The sequence below is a fragment of the Balaenoptera ricei genome, chromosome 10, assembly GCF_028023285.1.
Source record: "Balaenoptera ricei isolate mBalRic1 chromosome 10, mBalRic1.hap2, whole genome shotgun sequence".
NCBI classification, from domain to species: domain Eukaryota; kingdom Metazoa; phylum Chordata; class Mammalia; order Artiodactyla; family Balaenopteridae; genus Balaenoptera; species Balaenoptera ricei.
This window is the reverse complement of record NC_082648.1, coordinates 85,998,271-86,023,504: the sequence shown is the minus strand read 5'-3', so window position 1 is coordinate 86,023,504 and position 25,234 is coordinate 85,998,271. Positions and strand designations below refer to the sequence as shown.

The 25,234-nt window shown below is 38.8% G+C and overlaps 1 protein-coding gene across 1 annotated transcript in view; it reads right to left on the bottom strand.

Annotated features, from left to right (window-relative positions):
- ANO4 (anoctamin 4) overlaps positions 1-25,234 on the bottom strand; it is a 459,674-nt gene that overhangs the window by 36,207 nt on the left and 398,233 nt on the right. Inside the window, exons 19-24 of the mRNA XM_059937385.1 lie at positions 23,652-23,816; positions 18,122-18,158; positions 15,928-16,039; positions 14,912-14,969; positions 14,675-14,772; positions 12,711-12,853 (exon numbers count right to left, since the gene is read on the bottom strand). Of these exons, the coding sequence (XP_059793368.1) occupies positions 12,711-12,853; positions 14,675-14,772; positions 14,912-14,969; positions 15,928-16,039; positions 18,122-18,158; positions 23,652-23,816 (613 nt within the window). The remainder of the gene's footprint in view (positions 1-12,710; positions 12,854-14,674; positions 14,773-14,911; positions 14,970-15,927; positions 16,040-18,121; positions 18,159-23,651; positions 23,817-25,234) is intronic.

The window sequence follows — 25,234 nt, the reverse complement described above, 5'->3', positions numbered from 1 at the left end:
GTCACATCATTTGCAAATATTTTCTCCCAGTCCATAGGTTGTCTTTTTGTTTCGCTTATGGTTTCCTTTGCTGTGCAAAAGCTTATAAGTTTGAATAGGTCCCATTTGTGTATTTTTGCTATTTCTATTGCCTTGGGAGACTGAGTTGGGTCTTGTTTTTTTAATTCATCCAGCCACTCTGTGCCTTGGTATTGGTGAGTTCAATCCATTTACATTTACATTTAGAGTGATTATTGATATGTAATGACTTACTACTGCCATCTTATCTTTTGCCTTCTGGTTGTTTTATATCTATATTGTTCCTTTTCCCCTGTGTTTCTGCCTACCTCTGTAAGTTGGTGGTTTTCCATGGTGATATGCTCAGTCTATCCCTTTTGTATGTTTGTTGAATCAACTCTAGACTTTTGCTTTGAGGTTACCAATAAGCTTACATACAACATCTCATAGATAAAATAGTCCATTTTATGCTGATAGCACCTTATCTTCATTTGCCTACAAAGGCTCCACCCTTTTACATTTTTGATGTCACAATTTACCTCTTTCTATGCTGTGCATTTGTTAACAGATTATAGTAGCTATAGTTATTTTTAATGATCTTTTCCTTTAACCTTTATAGTATAGGTAAGTGGTTAATATACCATTCTAATACAGAGTTACCATTTTGTGATTGTTTATTTTTCACCTTTATTGTTGTTGTATATTTTCATATGTTTTTATGTCACTGATTAGTGTCTTTTCATCTCAGCTTGAAGAACTTCTTTCAACATTTCTTTCAAGGCAAGTCTAATGGTGGTGAACTCCCTTAGCTTTTGTTTGGGAAAGCCTTTATTTCTCCTTCATAGCTGAAGGATAACTTTGCTGGATAAAGTATTCTTGGCTGTCAATTTTTATCTTTCAGCACTTCGAATATGTCATTCTACTCTCTCCTGGACCGTAGAATTTCTGCTGAGAAATTCACTGACAGCCTAATTGGGGTTCCTTTGAAGGTTAGTTTTTTCCCCTAGCTGCCTTTCAGTTCATTATAATGTGTGATGGTTTCATTAATGTGCTTGGAGAAGGTCTTTTTGCATTGAGGTAATAGGGTGTTTTGGTAGCTTTGTGGACTTGTATGTCCCATTTCTTCTCCAGGTTTGGGAAGTTCCCAGTTAATATTTTTTAAATAAACTCTCTGCCTCTTCTCTCTCTCTTTTTCTTCTGGCACACCAATTATTCTTCTTAGATTTGTCTTTCTGATCGAATCTGATAGTTCTCATAGGGTTTCTTCATTTTAAAAAAAATCTAATTTCTCTGTCTTCTTCTGACTGAATTATTTCTATATTCCTACACTCCAAGTCATTTATTCCTTCTTCCATCTGGTCTGTCTTATTACCTGTGATCTCTGTTGCATTCTTCATCTCATTCATCAGCTCCAGAATTTGTTTGGTCTCTTACAATTTCAATCTCTTTGGTAAAGAACTCCTTCTGTTCATTAATTTTATTCCTGAGTTCACTGAATTGCCTTCTTGTGTTTTCTTGTAGCTCAGTGAATTTCTTCATAACATCTATTTTGAATTCTTTATCACTTTGAGTGCAACATTATTTTTCTTTACGTAACACTGTATTTCCTTGATTTTTCAGTGTTTGACCATATGCACTTCTGCTTTCACATTTGAAGTAACAGACACCTTCCCCAGTTAAGAATTTATAGTTACTTTGCTTCTTTCAATAGGTTATAAGCCTAGTAACTTTTATTGTATGCCAGACAGACATATAGAAGCTCTAGATCAAGGGTCAGCAAACTACAGCCTGAAGGCCAAATCTGAATAGCTCTCTGCTTTGTTTCTGTTCTTTTTTTAAACCCACCTGTGAGCTAAGAATGGTTTTTACATTTTCAGTAGTTATATAAATACTTATACAACCATTTAAAATATAATAGCCTCAATCTTGCCTCTTGGCCCCCCAAAGCCTAAAGTATTTACTACTAGCCCTTTAAGAACAAGTTATTAATCTCTGCTCTGAGTGTTCTTTTCCAGCAGAAAAGGTTCCTCATGTTGCTCTTAGGCAGCTAAAGAAGGAGAGGATCACTTCAATGTGGTCATGTGTTAAGCCAGGCTGGTAATGGGGTACAGTAAATTTGTAAAGCTCAGTCCACCTCTCTGGCTGTGACTGAGAACGTGGTGGGCCTTTATCTTGGCCCTGAAAGAAAGACCACGAGAGGCTCAGTTCTGTCCTTGGGGAGGTTTTACAGTTAGTTCCTTAGCCTCTTGCCCATCACATCTTCAAAATATTACATTATTAGAGATGAAGAATGGCTTTAAATAAGATAAAATTTCAACTTAACAGTAAACTAGAATAATCCTAAATTGTTTGTACATAACAACACAGTTTCAAAATATATAAAGTAAAAGGTGACAGAACTAGAAGGAGCATAAGATAAAATTCCAAGATTGACTGTGGACTTAACACCCTTTTCTTAGTAACTAATAGATAAAATAGACAAAGTTTAATAGGACATATAAGATTTGAACACAATTAATCAACCTTGCCAATTGATTGATTGATAGACACAGAACATTATACTCAACAACTGCAGAACACACTTGAAGCACTTATCTAAATAGTCAATATGTAGGGCATAAAGCAAATCTCAACATATATTAATAGCCTAAAATAACACAGAGTATCCTTTGACCACAGTAGAATTGAAGAAAAAAAAAGTTTGATGCCAGTTGGAGACAAGATGCTGGAGTAGAAGAACTTGAGCTTGCCTCCTCTCATGAAACCACCAAAATCACAACTAACTGCTGAACAACCATCAACAAAAAAGACTGGAACCTATGAAAAAAGATATTCTACATCCAAAGACAAAGAAGAAGCCACAACAAGACGGTAGGAGGGGTGCATTCATGATACAATCAAATTCCATACCCACCAGATGAGTGACCCATAAACTGGAAAATAATTATATCACAGAGGTTCTCCCACAGGAGTAAGAGTTATAAGCCCCAAGTCAGGCTCCCCAGTCTGGGGGTCTGGCATCAGGAGGAGGAGCCCCCAGAGCATTTGGCTTTGAAGGCCGGTGGGGCTAGATTGCAGGAACTCTTCAGGGGAAATAGAAACTCCACTCTTGGAGGGTGCACAGAAGGTCTTGTGTGCACTGGGACCCAGAAAAAAAAGCAGTGACTTCATAGGCGCCTGGGCCAGACCTACCTGCTGGTCTTGGAGGGTCTCCTGGGGTGGCGGGGGTGGCTGTGGCTCACTGTAGCGACAAGGACACTGGTGGTGGAGGTAACAGGGAGTATTCATTGGCATGAGCGCTGCAATGCCTCAGGCCACACAACCAAAAGGGCGGAAACACAGCCCCACCCATCAGCAGACAGACAGGCTGCTTAAAGTCTTCCTGAGCACACAGCCACCTCTAAACACACCCCTAGACATGGCCCTGCCCAACAGAGGGACAAGACCTAGCTCCACCCACTAGTAGGCAGGAACCAGTCCCTCCCACCAGGAAGTCTGCACAAGCCTCTTAGACCAGCCTCACCCACCAGGAGACAAGACACCAGAAAAAAGGAATTACAATCCTGCAGCTTGCAGAATGGAGACCACAAACACAGAAAGTCAGACAAAATGAGACAGCAGAGAAATATGTTTCAGACAAAGGAAAAAGATAAAACCCCAGAAGAACAACTAAGTGAAGTGGAGATAGATAGGCAATGTACCCAAAAAAGAATTCAAAGTAATGATTGATGATTGATAGTAAATGTGATCCAAGATCTCAGAAAAAGAATGGAGGCATAGACCAAGAAGATACAAGAAATGTTTAACAAAGAGCTAGAGGCTATAAAGAGCAAACAAACAGAGTTGAACAATACAATAACTGAAATGAAAAATACACTAGAAGGAATCAACAGCAGAATAAGTGAGGCAAAAGAACGGATAAGTGAGCTGGAAGACAGAATGGTGGAAATCACTGCCATGGAGCAGAATAAAGAAAAATGAGTGAAAAGAAATGAAGACAGTCTAAGAGACCTCTGGGACAACATTGAATGCACCAACGTTCACATAATAGGGGTCCCAGAAGGAGAAGAGAGAGAGAGAAAGGGCCTGAGAAAATGTTTGAAGAGATAATAGCTGAAAACTTCCTAACAGGGGAAAGGAAACAGTCACCCAAGTCCAGAAAGTGCAGAGAGGCCCATACAGGATACAACCAAGGAGGAACACGCACACAGTAATCAAACTGACAAAAATTACAGACAAAGAGAAAATATTAAAGGCAACAAGGGAAAAGCAACAAATAACATACAAGGGAATCCCCATAAGGTTATCAGCTGATTTCTCAGCAAAAACTGTGCAGGCCAGAAGGGAGTGGCATGATATATTTAAAGTGATGAAAGGGAAGAACCTACAACCAAGAGTACTCTACCAAGCAAGGCTCTCATTCAAAAGCTTTACAGGCAAGCAAAAGCCAAGAGAATTCAGCACCACCAACCCAGCTTTACAACAGATGCTAAAGGAATTTCTCTAGGTGGAAAGAAAAGGCCACAACTAGAAACAAGAAAATTACAAATGGGAAAGCTCACCAGTAAAGGCAAACATACAGTAAAGGTAGGAAACCATCTAAATACAAATAGGATATCAAAACCAGCAACTGTGAGAAAAGGAGTGTACAGATGCAGGATATTGGAAATACATTTGAAATGTACAGACCAGGAACTTAAAACAATCTTGTATATATATAGACTGCTATATCAAAACCTCATGGGAACCGCAAACTGAAAATCTTCAATAGATACACACACAAAAAAGAAAAAGACAACACTAAAGATAGTAGTCAAACCACAAGAGAAGAAAACAAAAGAGGAAGGGAAGAAAAAAAGACCTACAAAAACAAATCCAAAATAATTAACAAAATGGCAATAAGAACATACATATTGGTAACTACCTGAAATGCAAATGGATTAAATGCACCAAACAAAACACATAGACTGGCTGGCTGGATACAAAAACAAGACCCGTATATATGCTGTCTACAAGAGACCCAATTCAGATCTATGGACACATATAGACTGAAACTGAGAGGATGGAGAAAGGTATTACATGCAAATGTTAATCAGAAGAAAGCTGGAGTAGCAATACTCATACCAGACAAATTAGACTTTAAAATAAAGACTGTTATAAGAAACAAAGAAGGACACTACATAATGATCAAGGGATCAATCTAAGAAGAAGATATAACAATTGTATACATGTGCCCAACACAGGAGCATAAGGCAAATGCCAACAGCCATAAAAGGAGAAATGGACGGTAACACAATAACAGTGGGGGATTTTAACACCCCACTTACATCAATGGACAGATCATCCAGACAGAAAATCAATAAGTAAACACAGGCCTTAAATGACATATTAGACCAGATGGACTTAACTGATATTTATAGAGCATTTCATCTGAAGGCAGAATACACATTCTTTTTAAGTGTACATGGAACATTCTCCAGGATAGATCACATGCTGGACCATAAAGCAAGCCTTGGTAAATTATAGAAAATTGAAATCATATCAAGCATCTTTTCTGACCACAACACTATGAGATTAGAAATCAACTACAAGGAAAAAAAAACTGTAAGAAGCCAATGACAGAGGGATAGCTAGAAAATCCTCAAATATTTTGATATTAAGCAACACATTTCTAAAAAAACCCCATAGGTCAAAAATAAACTACAATGGCAATTAGCAAATGCCTTGATAATGAAAATATAGCATATCAAAACTTATAGGATACAGCTGTGAAGCAGTATTCATAGAGAAAATCATAGTTCTAAATGCCTAAATTAGAAAAAGAAGAAAAGTAGAAAATCAGTGATTTAAGCTTCCATCTGAAGATGTTTGGAAAAGAGAAAATTAGGCCCAAAGAAAGAATAAGGCAGGAAATAAGAGCAGAAATAAATGAAAAAATTAATAAACCTCTGGCCAGATTGTTAAAGGAAAAAAAGAGAAAAGCACAAACTATGAAAGTATAAATGAAAGAGAACATCACTACAGACCTTATGTACATTAAAAGTTAATAAGAGTATTATAAACAACTTTATTCCACTAAATGTGAAAATTTAGATGAAACAGATAAGTTTCTTGAAAAACACAACTAAACCACAGACTACTGAGATGGTTACTTGAAGAAATAGAAAATCTGAATAGTCATATATCTATTAACTAAATTAAATCTATAATTAGAAACTTTCCTACCAAAGACATTCCAGGTCCAGCTGACAAATGATTCATATCCAGAATATATAAATAACTTCTAAAATCACTAAGAAAGAGAAACAGAACAGAATCATGGGCCTGAATGGGAATTCACGAAAGAGGATACCCAAATGACCAGAAGCATATGAAAAGGTATTCAGCATTTTAAGTTGCCATGAAATTTCAAATTAAAACAATGATGAGGTACTACTACATACGAACCAGAATGGCCAAAATTTAAAAAGACTGACACTAACAAGTTTTAGTGAGTATGTGGAATAACTGAAGCTCTTATATTGCTAGTTGGAGTTTTGAAAACTGTTTGCAGGTGTCTACTGAAGATCCACAAATGCATACATTATGATGGCCACTCCACTGGTAACTCCACTCTTGCATAAATTCCCAACAGAAATACATACAAATGTTAACCAAAACACATGTACCAAAATGTTCATAGCAATATTGTTTGTAAGAACCCAAACCTAGAAACAACTCACAGATCTATCACCAGTAGAATGGATGGGTAAATAGTGGTGAATTCCTGTTTTCAGGGGTCTAGAAGATCTGCAGACTGACAAACTAGTTCATCCACTGGCACACTGATGCCTGCACATCCACAAGTAAGTTTGCCTCTTTTTTTTTTTTTTTTTTTTTTGACTCAAGTTTGACAGAGGCTTTGATTCTTATTAAAATGCAACTATCTAGCTCATTAATCCTTAGCAGTGCTCAGAAGTCCATTTCATGATATGGGAAAGGATTGAGGGATTGGTGAGGGGAGGGGAGAAAGATAGAATGGAAAGTATCCGGGACTGGAAATGAAAAAAAAACTACATGTGACTAAGGAAAGATGGAGGTGGGTATCAAAGACAAACTCGCTTGTTTCATAATTTTGCTTCAGGTACACATTCTACGAATACTATACAAAAATGAAAACGAAATTTTACCTGTAGCAACATGGAAGAATTTTATAAATACGATATTGAATGGAATAACCCATTTACAATGTATAATTCCATTTCTATAGAGATTTTTTAAAAAAAGGCAAAATTGGAAGTCAGGAAAGTGGTTGGGGAGGGTGTTATAACTGGGAGAGGAAACAAGGGAGCCTTCTTTGATACTGATAATATCCTATTTCTTGATGTAGCTCACAGGATGACAAACATTTTCTGTAAAGAGCCAGATAGTAAATATTCCAGGCTTTGTGGGCCATAAAGTCTCTGTCACAACTAATCAGCTCTGCTGCTGTAGTGCAAAAGTAACTACAGATAATATGTAGAGGCCTAGAGACGAGATGGCAGAGTAGAAGGACTTGAGCTCACCTCCTCTCATGAAGACACCAAAATCACAGCTAACTGCTGAACAACCATCAACAAAAAAGACACAATACCACCAGAAAAGATATTCTACACCCAAAGACAAAGAAGAAGCCACAACAAGACTGTAGGAGGGGCACTTTCATGATATAATCAAATCCCATACCTGCTGGGTGGGTGACCCACAAACTGGAAAATAATTATATTGCAGGGGTTCTCCCATAGGAGTGAGAGTTCTGAGCCCTATGTCAAGCTCCGCAGCCTAGGGGTCTGGCATCGGGAGGAGGAGCCCTCAGAGCATTTGACTTTGAAAGCCAGCAGGCCTTGAGTGAAGGAGCTCCACAGGAGTGGGGGAAACAGAGACTCCACTCTTGGAGGGTGCACACAATGTTTCACGTGCACTAAGACCCAGGGCAAAGCAGTGACTCCATACGAGTCTGGGCCAGACCTACCTGCGGGTCTTGGAGGGTCTCCTGGGGAGGCGGGGGTCAGCTGTGGCTCACTGGGGGGGCAAGGACACTGGTGGCAGATGCTTTTTGGCACTGAGACCTGGCCCCACCCAACAGCCTGCAGGCTCCAGTGCTGGGATGCCTCAGGCCAAACAACCAGCAGGGTGGGAACACACACAGCCCCACCCATCAGCAGACTGGCTGCCTAAAGCCTGAGCAAAGCAGTCAGTGTGATACACCACATCGACAAATTGAAGAATAAAAACCATATGATCATGTCAGTAGATGCAGAAAAAGCTTTTGACAAAATTCAACACCCATTTGTGATAAAAACTCTCCAAAAAGTGGGCATAGAGGGAACGTACCTCAATATTATAAAGGCCATACATGACAAACCCACAGCTAACAGTGAAAAGCTGAAAGCATTTTCTCTAAGATCAGGAACAAGACAAGGATGTCCACTCTCGCTTTTATTCAACATAGTTTTGGAAGTCCTAGACAATGGCAATCAGAGAAGAAAAAGAAATAAAAGGAATCCAAATTGGAAAAGAAGAAGTAAAACTATCACTGTTTGCAGATGACATGATACTATACATAGAAAATCCTAAAGATGCTTCCAGAATAGTACTAGAGCTCATCAATGAATTTGGTAAGGTTGCAGGATACAAAGTTAATACACAGAAATCTGTTGCATTTCTATACACTAACAAACAATGAAAGATCAGAAAGAGAAATTAAGGAAACAATCCCATTTATCATCACATCAAAAAGAATAAAATACCTAGGAATAAACCTACCTAAGGAGGCAAAAGACCTGTGCTCTGAAAACTATAAGATGCTGATGAAAGAAAATGAAGATGACACAAACAGATGGAAAGATATACCATGTTCTTGGACTAGAAGAATCAATATTGTCAAAATGACTGTACTATCCAAGGCAACCTACAGATTCAATGCAATCCTTATTAAATTACCAATGGCATTTTTCACAGAACTAGAACAAAAATATTTTAAATTTGTATGGAAACAGAAAAGACCCCGAATAGCCAAAGCAATCCTGAGAAAAGAAAATGGAACTGGAGGATTCAGGCTCCCTGACTTCAGACTATACTACAAGGCTACAGTCATCAAAACAGGGTGGCACTGGCACAAAAACAGAAATATAGATCAATGGAACAGGATAGAAAGCCCAGGAATAAACCCATGCACCTATGGTCAATTAATTTATGGCAAAGGAGGCAAGAATATACAGTGGAGAAAAGACAGTCTTTTCAATAAGTGGTGCTGGGAAAACTGGACAGCTACATGTAAAAGAATAAAACTAGAACATTTTCTAACACTATAAACAAAAATAAACTCAAAATGGATTAAAGACCTAAATGTAAGACCAGGTACTATAAACCTCTTAGAGGAAAACATATGCAGAACACTCTTTGACATAAATTGCAGCAAGATCTTTTTGGACCTACCTTCTAGAGTAATGAAAATAAAAACAAAAATAAACAAATGGGGCCTAATTAAACTTAAAAGCTTTCGCACAGCACAGGAAACCATAAACAAAATGAAAAGACAACCCTTAATGGGAGAAAATATTTGCAAACAAAGTGACCTACAAGGGATTAGTTGCCAAAATATACAAATAGCTCATGGAACTGAATATCAAAACAAAAAAAGCAACCCAATCAAAAAATGGGCAGAAGATCTAAATAGACATTTCTCCAAAGAAGACATACAGATGGGCCAACAGGCACATGAAAAGACTCTCAACATTGCTATTTATTAGAGAAATGCAGATCAAAACTACAATGAGGAATCACCTCACACTGGTCAGAATGACCATCATCAAATAGTCTACAAACAATAAGTGCTGGAGAGGGTGTGGAGAAAAGGGAACCCTCCTACATGGTTGGTGGGAATGTAAATTTGTACAGCCACTATGAAGAACAGTATGGAGGTTCCTTAAAAAACTAAAAATAGAACTACATATGATCCAGCAATCCTGGGCATATATCTGGAGAAAACCATAATTCAAAAAGATACATGCACTCCAATGTTCATTGCAGCACTATATACAATGGCCAAGACATGGAAGCAACCTAAATGTCCATCAACAGAGGAATGGATAAAGAAGATGTGGTACATATATACAATGGAATATTACTCGGCCATAAAAAAGAATGAAATAATGCCATCTGCAGCAACATGATAGACCCAGAGAATATTGTGCTTAGTGAAATAAGTCAGACAGAGAAAGACAAGGGCTATATGATATCACAAGTGGAATCTAAAAAGATGATACAAATGAACTTATTTCCTAAACAGAAAGAGACTCACAGACTTCAAAAACAAACTTATGGTTACCAAAGGGGAAAGGCGGGGAGGAGGGATAAATTAGGAGTTTGGGATTCACATATACACAGTACTATATATGAAATAGATAATCAACAAGGACCTACTGTATAGCACAGGGAACTCTACTCAGTATTCTGTAATAATCTATATGGGAAAAGAATCTGAAAAAGAATGGATATATATATTTGTATAACTGAACCACTTTGCTGTACACCCGAAACTAACACAACATTGTAAATCAACTGTACTCTAATATAAAATAAAAATTAAATTAAAAAAGTAATTATAGATAATGTATAAATAAATGGGTATTGCTGTGTTCCAACAGAATGTTATTTACAAAGCCAGGGAGTGGACTGGCTTTGGGTCTGAGGGCAGTAGTGTGTTAACCCCTCACCTGCATAGACTGGTTACATTTGTGCATAAAGTTGTGAATATTTATTGATCTGTACACTTTTGATTTATATGCTTTTCTCACTATATATTCTACTTCAGTGAATACATTTAAAAAAATATAACAAAGCAGGAAACTCATTAAGAAAATAACAATAACAACAAGAATAGAAGCAAGCAGTTAGGATTCACTGGTCTGCTTGTAACACTGCTACTGAGATTTGTTTCTTGCTGCAAAGATACTGGAGTATTTGGAGCACTACCAGTTCTTTTCATGCACTCTATATACCAACATTATTGTTCATTTCCTTCTTTATGGGAGGAGAATTCATTAAGAGACCTCCAAGTGGTTAGTTCTCTTAATGAATTCCCTTTATTAAGTGTTATTATTAATGCCGAAATTGATTTCTTCTCCAAGTTATATCATTCTGCCATTCTATAATTGAAACTCTGAAAACATTGGTAGGTACTTAGGACATAAGCGATCTAAGAAACATTAAGTATCAACTCTACTACTGCTTTAATTTTCAGATTTGCCCAGAAAGAACTTCTTTCAGAAGTAATGTATCTTGCCCATCCCTACCCCCACTTTCACCCCAGTGTTACAGAGCTTAAACATAATTAGAAAAAAAGAGAAAAGCTATCCACACTCAGTGTATCTGCTAAGGGATTTTGTTAAGCTTTTCTCCCCTGGAAGATAAGAAGAATAGAAAAATAATAATAATGACATGGATAACAAATATCAAGTACATACTACGAGCCAGGCATTGTTCTAAGCCCTTTCCATGTGTTAATTTATTTAATCCACATAAGAGTGCTCCGAAGTGGTTACTATTTTTATCCCCATTGTAGAGAAGAGGAAAGTGAGACAAAGAGATTAAGTAATTGCCCAAGGTTTCACAGTTAATAAGTGAGGGGCTGGGATTTGAACTCAGGTAATCTGTTTCTAAAGCTCATGCTCTCAGATACATGCGAAAATAAATAGCTTGGATTTGATTATAGAGAAATCAGATTCCGTCAATATAAGTGTAGCATAGCTTAAGCATTCCCAGCTTCCTGCCACCCCCTCAAGAGAAATGGCTGTCCCCAGTCTACCCCCTACTGACTCATACTGCAGCATCCATGCCACTTTATTGCACTTACCTTTTATATCTCTGACTTTCCCCCACTGTGCACTCTTTCAGAGCTGGGACTGTGCCTGATTCCTCCTTGTATCTCTAGTGCCAAACATAATGTCTGCCTGGACATAACATGGCTCAAAAGATGTCTGCTGGATACAAACTACTATATATAAAATAGATAAACAACAAGGTCCTACTGTATAGCACAGGGAACTATATTAAATATCTTATAATAAACTATAATAGAAAGGAATATGAAAAAGAATGTTTATATTCTTTTATGTATATATGTATAACTGAATCACTTTGCCATACACCTGAAACTAACACAACATTGTAAATTAACTATACTTCAATAAAAAAAAAAAAAAAACATGTCTGCTGAATGAATGAATAAATCACACCATGAGTGATCACTCCTTTTTCTTTGGTTCACCAAGTTTTCAGCTCATTTTTTTTCTGGTCATGTATTACAAGGGACAGGACACAATGTCATGAAGAATGTGAAGTGACTTGGCACTATTTCTGTCAATAAAGCTTCTTAAAGCAAGAACACCCTTCCTCTGCATTTAGCTCAAGAATCCTCCCATGCTGCTAGCCTCGATGATAATGGTGTATGTCTAGCTAAAGGTAGCTAGAATTTACATTTATCATTAATAGGATAAAACAGACAACAAGGTCCTACTCGATAGCACAGGGAACCATATTCAATATCCTATGATAAACCATAATGGAAAAGAATATGAAAAAGAATGATAACTGAGTCATTTTGCTGTACAGCAGAAATTAACACAACATTGTAAATTAACTATACTTCAATACAATTTTTAAAAATCAGATGAAATAGGCTATTTTCATACTCATTTCTAAGTATTCGTCGAAAAGTCCGTAGGCGTTCATCGGCTGAAGGTTGTAGTCCTTTTCCCACTGTGGGAAACTTAGTTTCCTTTCAGGTCCACGTTCTTGTCGCACTTTCCTTCTAGTCCACCAATTCTGAATTAACCTGCACGACAATATCAATTTATTAAAAAAAAATATATATGTATATAGCTGTTCATAAGACTTATGTAATAAGAAATAGAGTTAGACTATAGAACAATAGTTTAAAAAATTTAGGACAGGCTGCCAAGGAAATGAAGCCTTGGATTAGAAAGGAAATAACAATGGAGGCTACACTTCAAGCATTTGTACTTGCAGGTGAACAGAATGATTGATGAACTTATTTTAATCATTCACGAAACTGTCTCTCGTCCAGGGTTGCCTCGGAGGGTTGGGCAGAGGACTGAGAACATTGATAACCTGATCCCCCAGTACAAAGGCAACCCGCAGGCCTCTGAGGAGAAGATGGTTTGGCCTAGCTGGCTTAGTTGAGGACCCGTGAGCAGTCTTATTATCATGGGGTGCTGACCTGCATACTCTGACTCGAGGGCCCTAGAAGGTCTGAAAACCCACAAAGCTTTCCTCCTCTCCTGGCATAGAGAAGCCCGCAGGTCCACAACTGGATCTGCCTGCTTTTGGGTTGAGTTTTTGACAGAGGCTCTGATTCCCAATAAAATGCATCTCACACTGGTGAGGTTAGTACATTAATCCTTGGCAGTGTTCAGAAGTGCATCTTACGATACGGAACAGGGTTGAAGAAATCGGGGCGGGGGCGTCAGGTTTGTGTGCTGTAGGGGGCAAGGAGAAAGCTGAGGGGTATCTGAGAGTAGCGATGCCAAAGCAAAAACAAATGTGAAATAAATAAGGGGATGGGTATCAAAGACAATTCTGCCTACTTCACAATTTTGCTCTATGTCCATATTAGTAGAAGATAAATATAGTTCCCTGATGTCTATGACATTTTGATAAGTTATGGATGATACTTTAAAAGAGAATATAATGCTTCTAATTTTTAAATTTTATGCTTTATTTTTTTAAAGTTTTATAGAAAACATCAACACTTGGAAGAAGTTTTCTAAAAATAAATCTAAGAAGAGAAAATTACTGGCATTGGTTCTGACGGGGAGCTAAGAGATGACTTTTCTAAGTGAACCAAGTTCCAGCTAATTTTTCTGGCTGAGTGGTCTTCCCTGAAACCTGGAATTCTCTATGGAGACACTTGAGCTGACATGGAAACCTGTAGGTGTAGAATTAAAGCAGGAATAGAAGTGCTGCTGATTTACGTCCCTTTAAAACTTAACTGACCAGAACTGAGCAAACACAGCCAAATTCAAGGTTATCCTTACAAAGGTGATGCAGGTTTTTGCCCATTGCCATCAACATAAACTGTTATCATCAGGTAATGATGTTTTTATTGGTTAGGATATGCTTACTTAGAAATACTCCAGTTTCTTTTTTGAATCATTTTTTTAGGTCTTCTTTCCATAAGTTCCTTTTCTGTACAGTCTGAATTTAAGGAAGTTTAAAGAAATTACCATTTCTGATCTATTGCAGGGGTTGGGGAGTAGAGACCTCGTTAATGTGTCATCATCATTTAAAGCAGCTTGGAAGCAGGTATCCAATTATTTAGGGGCCCACAGAGACTTCTTAAAGAATATTCACTTTTGTTGATGCGATTTGTGCTAAATCTTCCAAAAGAGCCAATGTTTATTATTTTCATGATTTGTCTTTGAATATCTAAGCATGAAGACTTAGCTCCAGGTATACACACACACACACACACACACACACACACACACACACACACACACACACACACACACACACACACACACACACACACACGGGCTTAACTGCTGAGTCTGCATTGCTTATCTTACTTGCCACACCTAGAAAAGCCAATGAGACATGCTGCCTCTCAAGTATAGATATCTAAGGTACTTACGGGTAGCCAAGTTCCATGAAATTATTCCAGGTCTGCTTTAGCACCATTATAATACCCATTTGCATACAGAGATCAATAAGGCATCCACTAGGGTGGCACTGCGAGGTAAGCAAACACAGAAATTCAAGAATCAATGGACAGGAAGAAAGGCTGTCTGGTTTCTAATCTGCACAAAGTTGCCCTAAGCCTGTTTAACGCAAGTCTGTAGGAAACAAGGAATGATGGGAGAATACAGACCTCTTCTAGTCTCCACCTGTTTATCAGCCTCAAGTAGGCACCTGGGTGTCCTGTGAATCTTCAACACACACAGAAAAACAAACCGTTAGCATCCTGTAGCCTTCAGTGAATATTATATTCAGATTAGCACATCCTCCAGTGAAAATTACTGGTGCAGTAAGGAACAGGTCTCAGGGAATTAGGAAAACTCTCTGGAACTGGCATAATGGCAGCTTCTGGAATTCTCTGGGGGGTATTTCGCTCCTGGCCCTTCTGTCTGGCTGCTGACCACAGAGGCCAGTTCTTGCTGCCTGCTGTGACTTTTAACATTTTCTGCTGAATATCAAGTGGCTGTTGTGTAAGCAGCAGGTTGGGTTTAAACACTTCAGATCTTTTTGAATATTAGTGATGCCGTGTTTTTTATTTTTTAAAACTAAACTATTTGACTAGAATTCCATATTGAAGTAGCTAGAAACTGCGGAGGGGCTTCTCATCCATTTCACTAAAACCCAATACTCGGCTCTTCCCTGGTTCTCGTCTCCTCAGACACACTTCCTGGTGTAATGAAATTCATGGTACCTGGACGTTCCAAATCCTCAGAACTGCTGGATTCAGAAGCTACCCAGTCTCCTTCGGCATCCTACGTCAGCCCCCTTTCCTGGCTCAATGTCCTTCCCTCCTCTGTGAGGTCAGGGATCTGGGACACACTGCCTGCTGTCCTCCCCCTGATGCCACCTGCTTTTATAGGTGTGAGATCCAGAGGCCTGAGTCAGGTACAGATGGAGCCCGCAAGTTTTACATTCACCCTTCACGAGTGCAAACTATTTTCTTCTACTCACCTTAACAAGAAAAGGTACGAGGGACTTTGATGGAGACCATTCCCCAGAATGGGAAGGGAAAGGAAAGGAAGAGACCGATCTCCTCTTTATACACTTTATAAAAATCACCCTAAAGGCTGGCCTCTCTGTCACCCTGGTCAGTGACCTCTGTGCGCTCTGTCCCTGGCCGGGGGAGGTGTGGAGAGACTGGGTTCTTACCTTCCGAGGAAGAATGCGATGTAAAACGTGGAGCTGTTCAGATTGACAAACTGAAAAAGAAACATTTTCAGGGTGAAGCTGTTCTCCCACTCGGACTCAGTGCGAGGCTGTTCTGTGGACACAAGGGGAGCAGAGTTTGAGAGGCTGCGTCTGGCCCCTTCTCAACTGCCTCTGGCCAGCTCCCCAGGCGCACAGGGTGGGAGCAGAGGCTTCCTAAGGAGGCTGCAGGAGACCCCAGCTTGCCTGCAGATGACATGCGACGGAATGGACCATCCGTGGGCTCCTCAAGCTCCCAGAACAGCCCCGGCAAGGGTTTGGTGGGAAGTGACTGCTAACTTGTCTGAGGGCAGGGAATATCGTTTGTTCCGCTGTTCCAAGATGCCCGGAGAGCCTGGAGTAGAGGCAGCCAAACTGAAGGGGCCGCACTCCCGGCCCTGGCTCCTTGCAGGAGCCTTTCCTTTTGCTCTTAGTTTCCACCTGTGGGGTGGAGCCTGTGTGGGGTCAAGTCCCCCCCATCTCCTAATAACTCCTTGGTCTCAACTTCTATTTCTGGTGTGATGTGAGGTGCTACTGGGAGAGAGGGAGTCAGACCCCCCATCTCAGAATGAGCATCTGACCCCGTTACCTGTCACCCTCATCCAGCATCATTTTCATTCTCAAGGACAAGTACCGAGGAGGTGACCTCATCTTTAGAGCTTTTATTGTATACCAGTATCTTTGTCTTACAATTTCCTGACCTCAGTCAGGCACCAATTCTCATCTCCTTGTATTTCAATTTCCATACAGCAAATGCTCTTTGGACATTGTGATACAAACCAAAAATATGGATCAATCCTCCAACCTGAAATCTCATGTCAAATGCACTTATCCTTCCCTAGAAGTTGCATCCTCACCTCAAACGTCAATGAAAATGCATTTAATGCAATAGCACTTTCTGTTTCCACATTCCCTGAGCTTCTAATTGCTCATTTACCATTTCACCCCATCAATTCCTTTCCCACAAATTATAGCTCAAAATGCTTCCCAGGAGTATATCTGAGAAGGGAGGGGAGAAAGAATGAGAATCGGATTTCAAATGGTTTAAATGTCAATTTCAGAACAAGGCCATACTGCTGTTGAGTGAAGAAATGACAAAGGATGCTTCAAGGGCTTTAGCTTTACTTCACTTCTGCTAATGAACTCTTGGTTACACAGGAAGGTCTCCTAGCTCATCAGCCAGCTGGGTGGGTTCCCAGGTGGCCCAACCACAGATTGACCATGGCTGTTATCTCCACAGGCATCTTTTCCAGCCTGGATCAAGGTCCCCTCTGGACACAGTCTATCAATGGGCAGTTACCTCTTCTGTGGACATAAACTTCTATCTTTTTGGGCAAAGAGTGGCGGTGACAGAAGATTTCAATGAATTTAAAGGAGATATGCCAAGTGCCTATCTCTGTATCTGGCACATAGAAGGGCTCAAAAAGTGGCATCTTTTATTATAGTGATTATTATAAGTAAAAACACTTTTGTGATTTTTTTCTCCCTTTGGCAAGCTACATATGGGAATGTGCTAAAACAGGTTTTGTGTGGGAGCATGTAATTTTCTCAAACTGCATAGAGTAAAATGACTAATATCTCATTAATGAAATTGGGACAATTCCTCTATCTTGAAAATATAGTAAATGTACAGCTTATAGCTGGTTACCAGATTGTTCTGGTGCTTTACAGAGTCAGAGAAATGTTCCTAGGGATGACTTGTCCAGATGAATGTCATTTCCACAAATGTCAGTGATGGTTATCCTGTCTACATAAAAGACTCCCAGTCTTCAAAGCAACTAACTTTGCTGTGATTTTATATGCCATTAAAACTTGCTGTGTTTTTAATTAAATAAAAATTGTAGGCAACAGCAAATGAACACTTTTCTAAATGATTACAGGTACTTCATACACATGTACTTTTGTAAGAGAAAACCTACTTTAAATTATATTAGCTCATGAAAGATAATGTCTAAATGCTTTAAAGCTTTAGGTAGGAAAGATTCTCTCAATTCCTAGACATATTTAACATGTCCTGTTGAGGGCAAAGAAAAAATTGTTGTATGCAATTCAAAATAAAGGGAATATTTGTTTTCAGCAGTGTTTCAGAAATGAATCTTTGAGAAGGTATTTTTCAGACCACAATACTGTACTGTGAAATAAAGAGGGTTCCACTTACCTAAATTTGTCAGAAGCAGTGCAACTTTTTCATAGAGCTGTAAAATAAATTTAATACATTTCACAAACTGTAGATGTTCTAAAATCTGTAATTATGAAGTAAATAGGTAATTAAGTCATAAATGAAAATAATTTCATTAACCATCCACTGCTCAAACAATGAAAACATCATCAACAATTGTGTCCTTTCAGGACAAGAAAGAATTGTACAAGGTCCCATTTTAATATTTTAAAAATCTCACTTCTTGTTTTGGGGTGAATAATTCTGTAACAACAGGCCAGCTGCCACTAATTATCAGCTTGCTAAGGGATGCTGGGCAAGTCACAACATTACTGGGCCTCCTCAATGTAAAATCTCTAAGCATCCTCAATGTAAAAATGTAAAATCTCCTCAATGTAAAATCTCTAAGACTGCTTCTGATAAGAGTCTGTAATCCTATTGTTTTTATGGGCTGATTTTCTAGATTATAGCATTCCTAAACACCAAAGTGATCAAACATTATTGGGAACCGCCAAACTTACGGTACTCTGCTTTTCTATTAGTGAATTAGATGCATCCCTAACTCACCCAGCCATCTGGTAAATGGAGGGTCCTAATAGGATGGAAGGGGTGTGTGTCCCTGTGCTTGTGTGTGTGTATGGAAGTACAGTTAAGGGCAAACCCAGCTCTAGGAGATTCCTTAGGGAGGGTATAAATTGAAAAAGAAAAGAGCAAGTGCCTTCTCTAAAATGAAAGATGATAAATGAAAACGAAAAAGAAAACTAGTCAAATGGATTTGAACAATATGAAAATTAAGATCACATTTAGACTAAAGTAGTGAAATTTCACTGGTTAAAATTCCCCAGGCTGGAATAACAGCTTTACCAGCCAGCAAGCTATAGGTCTTGGGCATGTTACCTCACCTCTTCATTAGACCATCGTATTCCTTAAATGTGGTTGAGAATGGGTATTGGACACACTCATCTTGAGGTCCTTCCTAACTTTTGAATTCTCTTACCCCAGATTTCTTCTAACTACAGAAATAGTCTAAATACTCAGATTGTATGACTCTAAACTTTCAGCAAAGACTGTAGTTTGTTATATTAAGATATAAATAATTCACATGGCCACAGTATCAAATTTTGTATATAGAAATCTCAGACTCTTGGAGTCCAATGTTAAAACAGACTGGTGTAATTTTCAATAAGAAATCTTGTGTTCTAGATGAGTCATACATCTCAATTTTATCATAAAAATAAAATACTGGTAAACAACATATTAGGACAGATATTCTAATCAAAATTATTTTAATATTACAAAGGCATGGTATTAGTAAAGTTACTTACATAATTATCAAGGAAAATTAAATTCAACTGGTGAGACAGCCTTTCTCAAAAATATAATTTTTGATTACCTAGTTCATCCTTTAATCTTTCATGTTGATGTACATTTGTTAAAGCGCCTCGCTTTGCACACTTGTCTCAAAGGCCTTGAGAGCTGGTGACATGCCATCGTTATTTTTGTTTGGAAACTGAAAAAATTGGAACTTAAAAAAGGAACAGCACAGGAGTTGAAATATAATTATTATTAACCTTTTGAAAAGTAAAGTGTATGAGGACACTGGGATTCATGGCATCTGTGAACATTTTATCTTGATGATACAATGAGATGGCTAGTGAGACTTTGAGCAGGATGCAACAGAAAAGAGCACATAAACAAAGGGACTGATAGCCAGCAAGAGAGCTTCACATGAGTGGTTTCTGGAAAAGGCCTGATTTCTCATTAGCCAGTTGAGACAGAAAGCATGGAGAGTTTGTTCTGATAAGAGTAGTAGAAGATCTAAGTTTCCAAACTGGATGCCACAAATGGTTACTGTTAGAAACTTTATCTAACAGCAAGCTTTCTGATCCTAAGGATATGTCCAAAAGAAGCTATGAGCACTTCTAATTTTATCTTGTCCACCTGATCAATGTATGTGGGTTTGTTCTGATGCAAGCCATATTTTCTGGTTTAGTTCTTTTTGGAATAAGTCATTGTGGTTTTCACTGTTTACAGATTATAATGAAATGTCAGATTTATTTTGGTATGGCTGAATAAAAAGGATGGTAATAACTTTTAATGTCTTCCTTTATTGGCATATATAGCTTGAGACCACTATATTGAGATGTTCTTTGGTCGCTAGTGAAGCAGAATAAAATTGAAAGAGCCTGACAAGGAGGAGTGAGAAAATCTATCTATCTATTCACTCTGTCTTTGAAATATTTATTTTTCAAGACATGGAATAAAACGAAAACCCCATAACCAGTCACTAAGAGGCATAATAGTTTGTTAGGATCCAGAATACTTTTGTAAAATAATATGAGCTTTATTTTTTTTAAAATACACATAAAAGTAAACACACATTGTCAAATCCAGAAAATAGGCATTCCTTATAGATCTTTTTCAGTTAGGATTGGAAGAAAGTCAGAAATAGGATATATGATCTATAATAATTATTTGAAAGTTAGAGGCTTTAATGAACATAAATTAAATACCAATCTAGCTCTCAAGATTTTTATATTCAGTTAATGAAAAAGTATTCATGATTAATGTCCAAATGATTTTTTTTTTTTGCAAGACCAGTATGGCCAAAATTTTAAGTAATTGAAAACAATTTATATAGCTATAAAAACTATATTATTGAATCATAAAAATGTCTTAAATTGAGTCATTTCAGCAGTCATTAATAGTTTAGTTCTGAATTGGTCAAAGCTATGTTATAGTCATTAGTCTGTCATTTGTCCTTTATTCAATATTTGCTTTTTAAGGACTTAAAATATTTAAAAATATATTTTAATGAAGAGCTTTCCCAGCTATATTACACACTTGGTTGCCTTCATAATGGAACCTGCAAAGCTTCAGGGCATAAGACAGGATTGTAAAGGTGTGTGCTGGATGAGGATGTCCTCAGAGATGGCCGAGGAGGGTAAGACAATTGGTCACTGCACAAAAGGGTCCTGGATGATGCTGGTTTTAGAGCGTGTATGCTTTTAATTTTCTTTCCTTTCCCTTGTTATGGCTTGTCATTTTCTGACCTTGTCAGTATTCTTGCCTTAGTAACCTGTTATTTTAGTTTGATGTTGGCTGAGAAATCAGAACACCAAATGTGTTCACATTGTATCTAAAAATAAAGAAAGAAAAGAAAAGAAACCTTAAGGGCATTCCTAAGAATGATACATGTCAGCTTTAGTGTGTGGGCTTGGTCATCCATTTTGGTGACTCAGAAACCCTTTGTTAAATAAAACATGTAAAACGCCTACCTGTCTAGCTCCTAGCACACAGTAGGTGCTTTGTAGTGTCCCTAATTATATGCTATTTGATCTCCCCTCCTGCTTCATTTTTAGTTTATTTCCTCTTTTCTTGGCTGTGTTCCATGAAGCAGAGGTTTTTGGATAAGTGATTTTCAGTTAAATGAAGTGACAACACTGGCTCCTGGTCAAAATGTACCAGCAAGCATGTGTTTATAGACCCACTGCATATATGGAGAAATTTATTTCTTAAGATGTATAAATTAAATTTTAATAAGACATTGGAGAAGAGAGATGATAAAATACAGTAAGCTTTAATTCACTGCATCCTACCCAGATGCAGAATCTTTCACTGCTCTGGCTGTTTGGTTAATTTCACTATGAATCACTCCCCTTCACAATGAATATTCATTCCACAATTAACTTTGAGACTAGCTGAACCGGGGACAGGGGGTGTGCAAGGGAGTGACAAACATCCACTTTCAATCTCCACTTGACCAAGCAGTTACACAGTCATCATGTCAAAATGATCTGCAAGTGCTTTTTTTTTTTTTCTACCTTCTGGATTTTTAAACTTTTTTTCTAAAATAATAAAGAAGTTCCTGTATCTTTAATAATAATAATAAATTACCTATATTTCATTATCTCAGTGATTTCAGCACAATGGCCCAGATTTAAGTTGCAGTATAAATAAGGGTGAGGGGAGCTATAATTGAACACGTACTCCATGCCTAACACTATACTTGGCACTCTACACACGTTATTTATTCCCTCCTACAAACCTCAAGTGTAACAATGTCAGCCATTGCCTTTTGTTCTGCAAATAGTAACAACAGTTTACTGAGAGCCTACTATAAGCCAGAGCCTGTTTCTGGCAGCCTCTGCCAGAAACAGAGGCTGCCAGAGTTTGGAAACTTAGATCTTCTACTACTCTTATCAGAAAAGACAGAAAAGACAAAAGTTTCTGCCCTCTTGGGGCTACATTCCAATGGAGAAGATAAATAACAAAATAAATTGTTAAAAACAGCCTATTAGATGGTGATTAATGCCATAGAACAAAATAAAGCGGGCAAGGAGCTAGGAAATAGTCAGACAGCAGGAGTGGGTTGCAATTTTAAATTGAATGACCAGGGAAGCCTTATACTGGAAAAGTAACAGTTGAACAAAGACCTGAAGGAGGTGCAGGAGTAAACTCTGCAGACCCCATGGGAAAGAATGTTCTAGGTAGAGAGAAGAGCAAGTCAAAAGTCCTAGGGTGAGAGCTTGCCTGGCACATTGAAGAAAAAAGGGAAGGCCAGTGAGAAGCAGGAAAGTCAAGGTGAGGAGGGAGGAGACAAAGTCAGAGACCTCGCTGGGGCCAGATGAGGGAGACCCTGGGTCTCCATGTGAAGACAGAACTTTTATTCTGAGCGAGAGGAGAGCCACTGGATACAGTGAACAGAGGCTGACTTACATGGATGAAGCTTGCTCTAGCTGCTATGATGAGCCTGGATTGAGGGAAGCAGACGTGGAAGCTGGGAAACCAGCTCGGAAAGCACTGCAATAATCCAGGTGGGATATGCTGGGGACCTGGACCAAGGTGGGGACTGGGGATGTGTGAAAAGTGATCAAATTCTGGATACACTTCGATGCTGAGAGAAGCAGAGGAGTTTCAGCCTGGGCGACTACAACGCGGAGGCCGCAGGAGGAGCTCATTCTGGAGGGAAGATGGGGAGTTGGGGGTTACATGTGTTAGGTGAGGATGTTTGGGGTTCAAGGGAGACAGCTGGGCTGAAATATACATTTGAAAAAAACCTGAAATCAACACAAGCTACAAGTACCACCCTGAAATATTCCTTGCTGGGTTATCGCAAGAAATGCTTTGGATACTAATTTCCCATCATTCAGAAGCAAAAAGAAACAGGAACCAACACTACTGAGCTATGTCACAGAGTCTGAGCTGGGCCTTTAAAATATATTTTTTCTCTACATTTCCCAAAGGGGTATACAGTGTTATCTTACTGGATAAATAAGGGAACTGAGGTTCAGAGAGGGCAAGTGCCTTGCCCAGTCTTACAATGTAGAAAATCCTGGAGGCCAGATTTGACTCAGGCCTTCTGTATCCCCAGATGAGTACACCTTATGCCAGGCACTTTGCAGCCAGGCCATAAGTGCCACATAATTGACCAGCCTCTCTGAGGCCAGGTCCCTTTAGAAACAGAAGAAAACTCACCTGTAGCACACACATCTTATCCATTTGACTAGTTACCTTGCAGCTCACTTACCACGTTCAGCAGCATGATGATGCAGAAATTGATGCACACGGCAGTCCCTGTGGTTGCAACCTGAGAATTATTCCTGATTAACGCCCACTTAAAGGCAGCGAAAGTGCTGACGGTCACCACCCTGTAAATGACGATCCCAAACACGGCGGCGATCACCACGCAGATCTGGCAGGAAGACAGAGGACACCCAGTGAGCACTGTGATGGAATGTTGGAGGAAGGGGCTCCCGCCACCTGGAAAATCCTCGGATGAGGAAACGAGATAAAGCGGCAGTGGTCCTGACTCAAGACGCCACAACAAAATGCACACTTTTCATGTGGTTGATGCTTTCTCTTGTCTGTTTGTATGTTCTTTGTTATCCAAATAGAAAAGCTGCAGAACTTGAGAGCTGATAAACCATTAAGCTATGGGGTAACTATTAAACAGAATATCAGATTGAGCAAATGAACAGATATTTATTGTGGAAATCTTATCGTGTCACTCTTCTGTTTAAAACTATTTATTGGCTTCCTTTTAGGATAAAAGCAAAGCACTTATGATGGCCTGGAAGAGTCTCTCCAGCCCCACTGAGTGTTTTTCCCCTCCCTCTGGAGACTCTAGACCTTTTTTTTATTGTTTCCAATGGGCTAAGCATCCTTAATCTTCAAGACCATTTCCTTTGCCCAAAATGCTGATCTACCCATTCCCCTGCTAAACACACACACACACACACACACACACACACACACACACACCCTCATGCAGTCTAGTTAATACCTAACTCATTCTTCACATCTCAGCTCAAGAACTACTTCATAATTAATGCTTTTCATGAAGCCCCACTCCTCCCCCCAGGCGTTTTTTTTGTTATAGGGTACCTATACTCTTCTTTCAGTATACAACTTATAATTTCAAACAATTTGTTTGATTATTGCTAGTCTCTCCCACTTAGATGGTAAGCTCCATCTGGGTAAGGATGGTAATCGTCATTTCTGCAGCAACTTAGCATCATGCCAAGTGCTCAGTTATTTGTTGCTGAAGAAGCCTATGAGAGGTGCACACTCTTATTTATCAGATATATACACAGCCTCAACTGAGGCATCTTCCTCTGAACATTTCATGGTGTTTGAGAAGAATATGGCATATCTTCTCTCTCTATGAATAATGGGAATTTGAGATTCCAAAAAGTTTTGTGGCTTTCATTAGATGACTTGCTTAATATGTCTTTGAGCAGAGATCTTAGCTTACATAGTTGTCAAAAACTGGATCTTAAAGCTGGGCCTCAGGACAGCCTCTGCCAACTTAGAGATTCCTTTCTTTATAGAAGCTTTTTCTGTGTTTCTCACAGACTCTATTTCTCGCTTACTATGAGTGACATGCTCTAAAAGCTCAGGTATGAACCCTAGCTGAACTGGCTAAAGTAGTAGTAGTAGTAATAATAACAGAAAACAAAGAAACAAAAACCGCCCATGTCTGAATCCTGGAGCTGTTGATAGGGAGACAGGTGAGAACTACACTGAATTATAGACAAGGGTGGCAATACGGTAGAATGGAAAGGTCACTGGACTCAGAGTCAGAAGTTAGCTCTGAGTCCTGGTTCAGCT